General features: G+C 41.7%; 1 protein-coding gene across 1 annotated transcript; it reads left to right on the forward strand.

Moving 5' to 3' along the window:
• Positions 1-224: 224 nt before the first annotated feature.
• Positions 225-5,103, forward strand: LOC125879568 (homeodomain-interacting protein kinase 1-like). The gene is made up of 8 exons (XM_049561518.1): positions 225-374; positions 516-704; positions 801-982; positions 1,088-1,211; positions 4,344-4,424; positions 4,532-4,692; positions 4,820-4,891; positions 4,998-5,103. Exons 1-8 carry the CDS (start codon positions 225-227, stop codon positions 5,101-5,103), a joined length of 1,065 nt encoding a protein of 354 aa, XP_049417475.1.
• The last annotated feature ends 5,440 nt before the right edge of the window (positions 5,104-10,543 follow it).

A 10,543-nucleotide genomic window follows, 5' to 3' on the forward strand; every position in this document is an offset into this window, starting at 1 on the left:
GTTACTGGGTGCCAGAGTCAGATTCTAGCAAATGCCACTAGGGGCAGTAGGTAGCAGAGGGTTGTGATTATTTTTTTCCACAGATTATCTGTACTTCTTTCAGGATATAGTGATAGTTTCAGCAAATATGACACCAAGTTTTTTTCAAGTAAAAAAACACACTGAGCTGTTTAACATGAGTTAACGACCTGTTCTTCTTTCTCTCCGTAAGATAACTGTTCATGATGGGACAGTTTTCATCGATCCCCGAAGGCTACAAACAGCTGAAACGTATGGAAGAAGGAAGCTTTGGTTTTTCGGTCCGATGCATCAAAAAGGACACCGAAGAGACTGTTGATCTGAGGATCCCATTCCCATGCAGCGTGGACATGGAAGTAGGTCCCTTTAATCATTGGCATGGTTATATGGGTTTTAACTAAATATCAAAAATGGTTTCCTGCCTTTAGTGCATGTAAACATGTCAGCTGTGTGTCAGCAACTAAGCACAAAACTGTCATGTATTTTTTTGTCTCCAGTTGCCTCTCATGACTTTTTTCAAGAAGAAAAACCTGGACAAGTGTAACATTGTCAGGTTCATTGAACCTGTCACATTATCGGACAACCGCACCGCTCTGGTCTATGAGTCACTGGATGTGACTCTACAAGACTACATCAGCACCAATGCCAGACTGAATGCGCATGAAGTCAGGAGTGTGGTCCAACAGGTAAGGTTACAGTATTATCAGACACAACGCTAAAGTCAAAGAGCTGTCAGTGTTGCTCAATTGTCTGACTGTCATCGTTGATCTTTGCACTCACAGCTGGCCACAGCATTAAACGCCCTGGAGAACATCAAAGTGATCCACTCAGATATAAAGTTGGAAAACATCATGCTGGTGGATGGTTACGCGCAGCCCCTCAGGGTGAAGCTTAGCAACTTTGGGAGGGCTCTTCCATCCAGATTAGCAAAGCAGGGACGAGTTTGCCAAGCAGTGAACTACAGGTGAGCTACACAAATCACAATTCTACTAGTTTGTAGGAAATTTCTGCCATCTGCACAAATATGACAATGTGCCTAATTCTGTGTCCACATTTGTTTCATATTCAGGGCTCCGGAAATATTTTTGGGACTGCCATTTTCAGAGTCCATTGACATGTGGTCTCTGGGAGTTATGATGGCAAGACTTGTGCTTGGTTATTCCCTCTTCCCTGGACATGTTGACTATGATGTAGTAAGTCACTAACTGCTTTCTTGTTTCTGTCCTTCTAAAAGATCTAGTACCGCTTCACTCATCACTTTGTGATCTAAAGAATGATTGGCTCTAGATCTTAAAGGTACCCTGTGAAGTTTTCTTGGAGCTAAACACAGTTTTAATTCATATTTGTTTCAGTTAATTTACTGCTTCAGAAAACATTTACAAAGCTGTCTGTTTAAATATTCAGAATCCTGCACTGTTTACATCCATGATTATTAGCTAGTAGTTGTATACTCTGCCTTTTGCTGGATATGTGTTGCCTTTCTGGGCACGTTTCAACAATCGACTGTAGATCAGTGGAATGGCCTGAAGGTGTAGGGTTTATCTCAGGCATGGATGTACAAAGACATAAGGATACAGCCTTGGAGGTGGGGCCCTGTTCATTCCCATGAAAGTCACTCAGTGGTGCATGAAGCCAAAAATAGCTTGATTTACGTGGTATGACATTATGGGATCTTCCACATAGGGGGCCCATAGAGCAAGCGCACTGATTAATGGTGGCTGAGTGGCTAACTTCTGATTTAGCCTGAAGTCAGCTTCTCAGCTGATGTTATTTGATGGAGTGGATGAAATCCTCATAGTGAAACAAGTCATTTTGCAGGGGTTGTGATGCTCAAATTTTTTTTAATTTGATTTACAGACGTCTCATTTCCAGTGTAAGTCTATGGGGAAAAGTCTGGCATCATGTGATGGACCCTGTCGTTATAACTTCACTTTTGGCCACAATGTACAGTTAGCTTCAGAGCCCGACACACTTCCTGGGAGCTTGATATCAGGAGCATATCACTACCAAAGTGAGTGCTGTGTCCGCATACTAGGCGTAAAGTCAAACACATTTTCAGTGGGTGTTGGCCTCCACCAGGGTTGTCCCTTGTCACTGATCCTGTTTGTGATTCAGGGGGAAGGAAGGGGTCTGGTTTGGGACCTCATCTCTGCTTTTTGCAGATGATGTAGTTCTGTCGGCGTGACACCGTGATCTCCAGCATGCACTGGGGCGGTTTGCAGCCGAGTGTAAAGCAGTTGGGATGAGGGTCAGCACCGCCAAATCTGAGGCCATAGTCCTCTGCCGGAACCCTTTTGAGTTGGGGGAGAGTTACTGCCCCAAGCGAGAGAGTTCAAGTATCTCGGGGTCTTGTTCACGAGTGAGGGTAGAATGGAGCACGAGATGGATCAGCTTCTGCTGTGAGGCAGGCACTGAGCCAGTCCGTCGTGATGAAGAGGGAGGTGAGCTAGAAGGCGAAGCTTTCGCTTTACTGGTCCAGCTTTCGTTTTACTGGAGGTGTTTCGGACACGTCCCACTGGTAGGAGGCCCCGAGGTAGACCCAGAGCACGCTGGAGGGATTACATATCTCATCTGGACTGGGAACGCTTTGGGGTCCCCCAGGAGGAACTGGAAGGTGTTGCTGGGGAGAGGGACGCCTGGGGTGCTTTGCTCGGCCTGCTGCCCCTGCAGCCCGGCCTTGGATAAATGGATGGATGGATGGATGGATGGATGGATGGTACAAACAAAAAAAAAGACCCACTTAAAAAAAAAAAAAAAGCTCCAATGTGCAGGGAGGACTTGGTTTCATTAGAAATGTTTAACACTAGTGTAGATACACCACCTCACATCTGGTACCAAAATGATTTTTGTGATACCCTACTTAAAGCTATAGTTGGTTGGAGAGCTAGCAAGATTTGAAAGCGGCACCTCCTCTCAGCTCCACCCCTTCCACCCCCTCCTCCCCCTCCTCCCCCTCCCGTCAGTGCTCTGTCCAAAGCCACGGCCCCACAAACTTGAACGCGCATCCTGCACTGCAGTAGGAGTCAGCAGAGCAGAGGAGAGCTGAGTAAAATGACAAATCCCCCCTAAGCAAACAAATAATTACCTGTCCAACAGAAAGACAGCAACCTCTGCATCACTTTTCAGACCCTTCAGCTCCCTCAGTTGTCTCCACTGTTGAAAAGCTGGACCAGTGTTGATGTCTGGTTTGTCCTCTCGCTTTATCCAAAGCCTTTTTCGTCGCAGCCTTTTCTGCCTCCGACTTTCTTTTCTCAGGCTGTTTAGCGGGGCGAGCCGTTACAAGTAACGCTGGAAGTGGTACTTTTGGCTGCATTTTCTCTGCCATTGTTCAGCAAACTCCTGCCAACTCGGTATTTCTGCTAAGGAGTGTGCTGAATATTTCCGGCAACGGTGACAAGTGATGAGTGCACACAGGGAGGAGGGAGGAGGGAGGGAGGGACAGAGGGGGGCTTGGGCAAGATGAGACATGAAGGCATCTGATTGGTTCTTTCCATTCGCACCGAATGGCAGGGATTGGTCAGAGTTTTTACAGGCCTGCAGCTGCCACAGAGGTTGGATTTTTTCATTCTTTTTTCTGAACACATTGTGTATTGACTACTCTCAGGATTTCACCCACTATTATAAGAAGTGTTTCTGAACAGGATTACCAACTATAACTTTAAGGAAATATAAACGCAAACTTTCTAAATGAGACACAGTCTAAAAAAAATTTGATTCTAAGTGCTACAGACATTTCAGCACCAAAATATATAAGGGTTTGATACCCAGCGGAAGCTCCACAGGGTATTTTTAAAAAACACCGTGAAATTGACACTTCCTGGAAAACAGTTAATCACAGAGTAGGTGTGGACATAAGATCTAACCAATCCTAAACTTTTAGGTAATCCTGTATTGCATGAAGCAGCATTTGGTGTGCTGTTAATGTTTTGGCCGCATTTGTGTCAGATGTAATTTGTACTTTGAGAGATGCTGTACAACATACAGAGTTTATTACAAATACTACTTTGACAGTTGGACAGCCATGAAGAGATTAGAAGCATCCTGTTGCATATATTGATGTGATGCTGTGTTTTGTTTCCAGCTGAGACAAATATTGGATCTCCTGGGTTATCCCCCGCACCATCTTCTTGAAGCTGGGATGCACTTAAACAGATACTTTGTGCAAAGATGTAATGGCAGATGGAGAATGAAGGTACGACAAGATTAGAGTCATTTCATCCACAACACTGTCTTATGTAGTTAAGATGATACTTTCTAACATTTTTCACAACTCGATCAGATAATGTGATGAAGAAGTTCCTGACATATTTTTAATCTTCTTTTAGACATTTAAGGAGTTTGGGTATCATTGGACTGTTGCCAACAAATGGTACTCCAGAATCAGCAACCTGGACAGTCTGGACACGGTAGGAGGTTACTTGGATTGTGCTGTAGCTGCTGAAGATGGACTTTAATCGATTCTCTTTTCATGAATCATAAAGTTCACTGGATTTGCTTTTGTTTCCCACATTAGTTGCAAATAGAGTTAAGGGACATGATGGAGCTGACTGAGAGGATAGAATACACAGATCTGCTGAAGGCAATGCTTCGGATGGATTCAAGCGAGAGGATTACCCCCAGTCAAGTCCTCGCCCATCCATTCATCACGAGAGGCACCCTTCAACCTAGCTCTGAGTAAGTGTCTGCGCTTGCACAAAATCCAACACAGATTAATACTATTAATTGCATTTATTATCTTTTGTGAGTTCTTTATTTCAATTTAATTGTGCCTTTTAAATAACTGCTGCCCATCTTCATTCAGCAGCATACTTGAAGCCTTGGCTCAGCCTCCACAAACTCCCTCCGTCAACACATCATTGGAGTGTAAAAACAGGTAAGACTCTTCTCCTCATTTCAGACATGTCTATTTTTTAAACATTAAATGTTGGATACATTCTCAGTCAGCTGTTTGTTTAACTCAGTGTGCCTTAATTCAACAGGTGGGGTTCTCACAGCGAGTGCCATGAATCTGATTCAGCACAAATACCTCCAGGTGTTATCATGGTGCAGCCTGCACCACCTGAATGCCGCCTGGCGTTGGTGTAGGAAGCAGGCAGAGTGAAGGAGCTTGGTAAGAGAATTTGTACATGAGTTTCAATGAGTTTGGAAGGTGATGCAGCTAAAACAAGAAAGCATTTATGTATTTTTTGCCTTTCCAAAACCCAAAACACAAAAGCAAAAGTATAAAGAATGGCTCAGACAGTGTTAATCTGCTCTAACAGGAGCCCGTAGAGTTAACATGTTTGGCTCAGTAGCTTAATATCTACAGAAACCACACACACACACACACACACACACACACACACACACACACACACACACGTTGTTGCTTTTTAAACTAGTTATGATCATTATCAAAATCCAACACAGATTAATACTATTAATTGCATTTATTATCTTTTGTGAGTTCTTTATTTCAATTTAATTGTGCCTTTTAAATAACTGCTGCCCATCTTCATTCAGCAGCATACATGAAGCCTCGGCTCAACCTCCACAACCGCCCTCCGTCAGCACATCGTTGGAGTGTAAAAACTGGTAAGACTCTTCTCCTCATTTCAGACATGTCTATTTTTTAAACATTAAATGTTGGATACATTCTCAGTCAGCTGTTTGTTTAACTCCATGTGCCTTAATTCAACAGGTGGGATTCTGACAGTGAGTGTCATGAATCTGATTCAGCACAAAGTGTACCTCCAAGTGTTATCTGAATGCCGCCTGGTGTTGGTGGAAGACAGCAGGCAGAGCGAAGGAGCTTGGTAAGAGAATTTTCTCTGGACATGTCATTCAGAAGATATTGAGTTAGGCCATCAGTAGAGCAGATCAGAGATAAAATATAAACTCTGTGTTTGTATGTTTGTGTAGCCCATTGGATTTTCTGGAGGAAGTATTTGAAAATAGTTCAACTGAGAGCTCTGACATGCCACAGGAGGACACAGAATCCAGCAACACCACATCTGGTAGGAAATGCTAACCTCCACTTGTGTCTGACGTGTTCGTGTCTTTCACATTGTTGTTGATTCTACCAAGGACAGTTGAGTCATTAATGTCCTTTTGATTTCCATCATCATAGTGCCCCAGAAGAAGCAAAAGAGGAAGAAGAAGAAGAAGAACCGCTTCCAGCAACTCTGGGACTGGACCAAGGCGACCTTCACCTGCTGTGGATGTTGAGTCTTGAGAATACCTTATGAAGGTGTGTTTTCACATGCATACACACTATTGACACATCTGTGTGAAACTGATGTCAGCTGTCAGGAGTTGTGTAGTTACTACTGCTAATATTATTAGTCATACTGATGCTATTATAATACACATATGATTATTATTAATGTCACATAGAGATACTATTATATGTTACATGTAAAATACACTGATCTGCCAAAACATTAAAACCACATAAAAGTAATTCACTTCACCTGTCAGTGGTTTTAACGTTTTGGCCGATGAGTGTATATACTATCATATACTACCACTATTATTATTATTATTTGTATTATTGTTCATATATCTATTATTATTGTTAACTTGTTACTGTAATTATTCTAATTGCTGTGTATTTCTCTCTCTCCCTCTCCCTGTAGGTATTTTGTCCTACAGGACATCTACAGTACCACTCAAAAGTTTGGACACACTTTCCCATTGACTTGAATGAAAAAGTGTGTCCAAACTTTTGACCGGTACGGTACATAGGACATCTATTGCACGTCTGTCCGTCCTGGAAGAGGGATCCCTCCTCAGTTGCTCTTCCTGAGGTTTCTTCCATTTCTCTCCCCGTTAAAGGGGATTTTTTTGGGAGTTTTCCTCATCCGATGTGAGGGTCAAAGGACAGAGAGATGTCTTACATTGTAAAGCCCACTGAACAGAACTGAATCAAAATTTAAATTGGAAAAAAAAAATAAATAAACAAAAAAAAATCACAAATCTGTGTCATGACTTCTGAATATGCAAGGGAAAACACTACTACATTATTCTGTGTATCTGTCTATTGGTGAGGAATCATTGAAATGTAGACAAGGTTGTAACTTATCACACAAAACAAGACACTGCATCTTTTCTTCTTAAAAAAAAAAGAAAGGAATTTATGTTATATTATTTGCCAACATCCACCAAAAACTCTGGTGACATTTAAGAAAGATGATATTTTATTAATTTCAGATTCAAAATAAAAATATTCACACAAACATGTTTTGAGTAAAAAAAAACCAAAACAAAGAAAATTAAAAACAAAAAGGATAAAAAAATAAAAAACAAACAGTGGCATTGCCCACTGCCACTTCACTGTTACTGTGGTTACCGGGAAACATCCCATTCATCAAAAAAGGTAATCATTTATAGAAAAAGGAGGAATAAGCACACATTAATAGAACAGAGTGACAAACGACTGGCAGTACTGACAGTGGTACTAAGAATGGTACGACTACTTGTTGTAGTACTTAGCTGTTGAGCTAGAGGTTACCTGTTGATGCGCAAATAAACTAAACAGCAGATGTGTTACGAACCTGTAACACGGAGAGAGAAACAGGGAGACAGAGAAAGACACCCCAGATATATACCTATACCGGTATGTTGGTGTATATTTCAGACACTGGTGCCCACCTTTATACCCTCCTTTTGTACCCACTAAACTGTAACTTAAACTGGAAGAGCCTTGTTTTAAATGTGAAGTTAACTTGAAGACATATGAAGCCCACGCACACATCACATGCTTCCCTAAAATAATCACATTATTGATCATCATCATCATAATTGTCACTATATTAATAAATCTGCTCTGAATGTAATCTCTGTGTGCCTGGGTTGCTACAGCATATCAAAGAAAAAAAAAAGTACAATTCATAGCCCTAAAAAGCCATATTCCAGAGATACTCTATTAAATGAATCTTAGTAACGCAGGTTAATTCATACAACAATTGTCACAGCAGAAGGCATATTGTCATTTCTCATTTTCCTTGCCCACAGTCCCCCTGATGGAGGTAACGTCAGTGGTGAAGTTCAGTCAAAAACCCCAAAACCCCACATGCACCCTAACCCGTAAATGTTCCAGCAGGATTTCCATGTCGGCAGGATGTGGGAACAGGAGTCAATTTTCCATGCAAGGTTTTAGGAGGTCCTTTACCTACAGGTCTTTGAGGGAATCAAAGCAACAATGTTTCAATGTAAAACGCTTGAAAGTTATGACATAGAGCGAGCAAGCTGACCGCAAGAGACTCAGAGGGTTTGTGCTGATTGGGATTCAGCCCCTGGAAAGCACTACGTTTACTACCTTCCTTTAGTCTGGATATCACACGGCAAGGCAAACAAAATGCATTCTGTATTGAGAATGAGATTAAAAAATGTCATCTGCTTTTTTATAACACCTTGCATAAAAAAAGGGTAAACAGCAGCAACGCTGGAGACAGTGTGAGCAGGAGAGTGCCAGTCACATGTATAAAAATACAAACATTCTGGGACAGGGTTGTTCAGAGTCTTGAGCAGATTTTATGCAACAAGGTGGATTGTTAACCTGGGATTTTTTCCTTTATTAACTGCCTGGTCTTTAAGTTGGAGCTGCTACAATAAGGCTATTAATGGATTAGTCAACAAACAGAAAATACATCACCAACTGTCTCCATCCATCCATCAAAATATGTCCAATACCCTCCAGCACAAGATCACATCAGTAAACGTCTTGTTTTTTTTTTTTATGACTAACAGTCCAAAAAGTTTACCATAAAGTGAGACCAAGAGGAGCAGCAGGTTCTCACATTTTTGAAGCAGGAGCCATCACAAGATGACAGCTTTGCCTAAAAACTGACTATAACAATTTATTGTTCAGTCTCCTCTGTGGTATAGACATCAAGGCCAACCTCTAGTTTTTTGACGCTTTGTCTTTTTGCGCATCAATTCTTACAAATTGATCATATAGTATGTCTATGTTGTTTACATCCATGCTTCATGCCTGCTGCGTCCCTCGAAAACAGTGTGTCATGGTATGTAAGTTACTCGCATTGTGTTTACTGGCCAGTAGAGTAACATTATAAAAGCAAATGTGTTGATTGCAACAATATAAACCCTTAACATTACATTTAGTTTTAGTTTATTTATTTAGTTGCAGGTTGCTAACTTTGCTTTGTAAGGTAAGGTAACATTAGCTATCTTGGTAATTAGAGTATGCTAGTAGCTATCCCTATGACTGGCTGGCCAGCCAACGTTAGCTAGTCATTCATTCATAATATTAGACAAAGTGTACAACTTTGTGAAAGGAACTTTACTGTAATCATGACAGATTCATTTGCGCAACAAGTGTATATTTTTAGATTACTTACGCATTCAGTCGGTCCGCAATTGTCAACCACACGTGCACTGAACTGAATTGCACTGAAGTGTCTGCATGAGTTGCACTTTTAATCTCTTTTTATTGTTATTTTATTTATGAATGAATGTATATATGATGTTTGCTGCTGTAATTCTGGAGTTGCCAAACTGTTTTACATTGTTTTCTTCTGGAACAATGACAATAAATTTCTATTCTATTCTCTCTACAAAATAATTGCTGCTGTGTTTCCTTTTTTAGTTATTATGTGTTTAACCTCCTCATAAGTCTCCATAATGACACGCTGCTCACTGAGCGAGAAGCAAGCTGCGCATGCCTTCTCCACTGGTGCATCAGTGAAATTGTAATCGACCCATGCAGTCTATTAAGAAAGCCGTGGACACGCACTTCCCTGAATAAGTTACACCTGGCTTGACATAGCCGCTCCTCCTCAGCCTGGCTTGGCATTCGAACAACCAATTAAGCCAGGATGGATTTATGAGACTTTCCAGCCTCGCTTTTCCACTTATCCTGGATTGCTTAATTCTACTTTCGAAAAACGGGCCCCTGGTTACCCGTTTTCCCATGTTATAGTCTTTATGCTAGGCTAAGCTAAACTAATTGGCTGCTGGCTGCATTTAGCCATAATGGGAGTTTTTTTTGCATATTTTCAGACACTGCAAAGACATTATTTACTGTATCTCCTGTTGCCAGACATCTTTCTACCTGCCTAATATTCTACAATGAAGGGAAGGTATAGTAGCTGCAATGGACGACTTTGAGCGCGATTTTGAATAGTTTCTTGTAGCGGACACAGATCCAGAGCCATACCTGTTTGAGCCGGAATATACAGTTGAGGAACTCCAGGTGTTGGATGCTGAGCGGGCGAGAAGAGAGGCTGAATCCTCCGAGGCAGCGAAACAGCAAGGGGCTGAGGGGAGACGGAGGTCAGGGGAGGATTGGTGGTGTAGCTGCTGGGCTTGCCAACCTATACCTACAGAGGTGGAATCATTTTGCTGCACAGAATGGGATTCGGTGCTACCATCGTTGGGAGGCTAGAGATATATCATATATCATATCGGAAAACCGCCGCAGAGAGTGCATCACAAGGAGTGAAGACTTTGCAGCAATCACTAATCCTGTAGTGACTGAAACATTTTTTTCATGTTCCTAAGATAAACTGAAAAAAACGCCCCA

Source organism: Epinephelus fuscoguttatus, linkage group LG19 (assembly GCF_011397635.1).
Source record: "Epinephelus fuscoguttatus linkage group LG19, E.fuscoguttatus.final_Chr_v1".
In the NCBI taxonomy this organism is placed as follows: Eukaryota; Metazoa; Chordata; class Actinopteri; order Perciformes; family Serranidae; genus Epinephelus; species Epinephelus fuscoguttatus.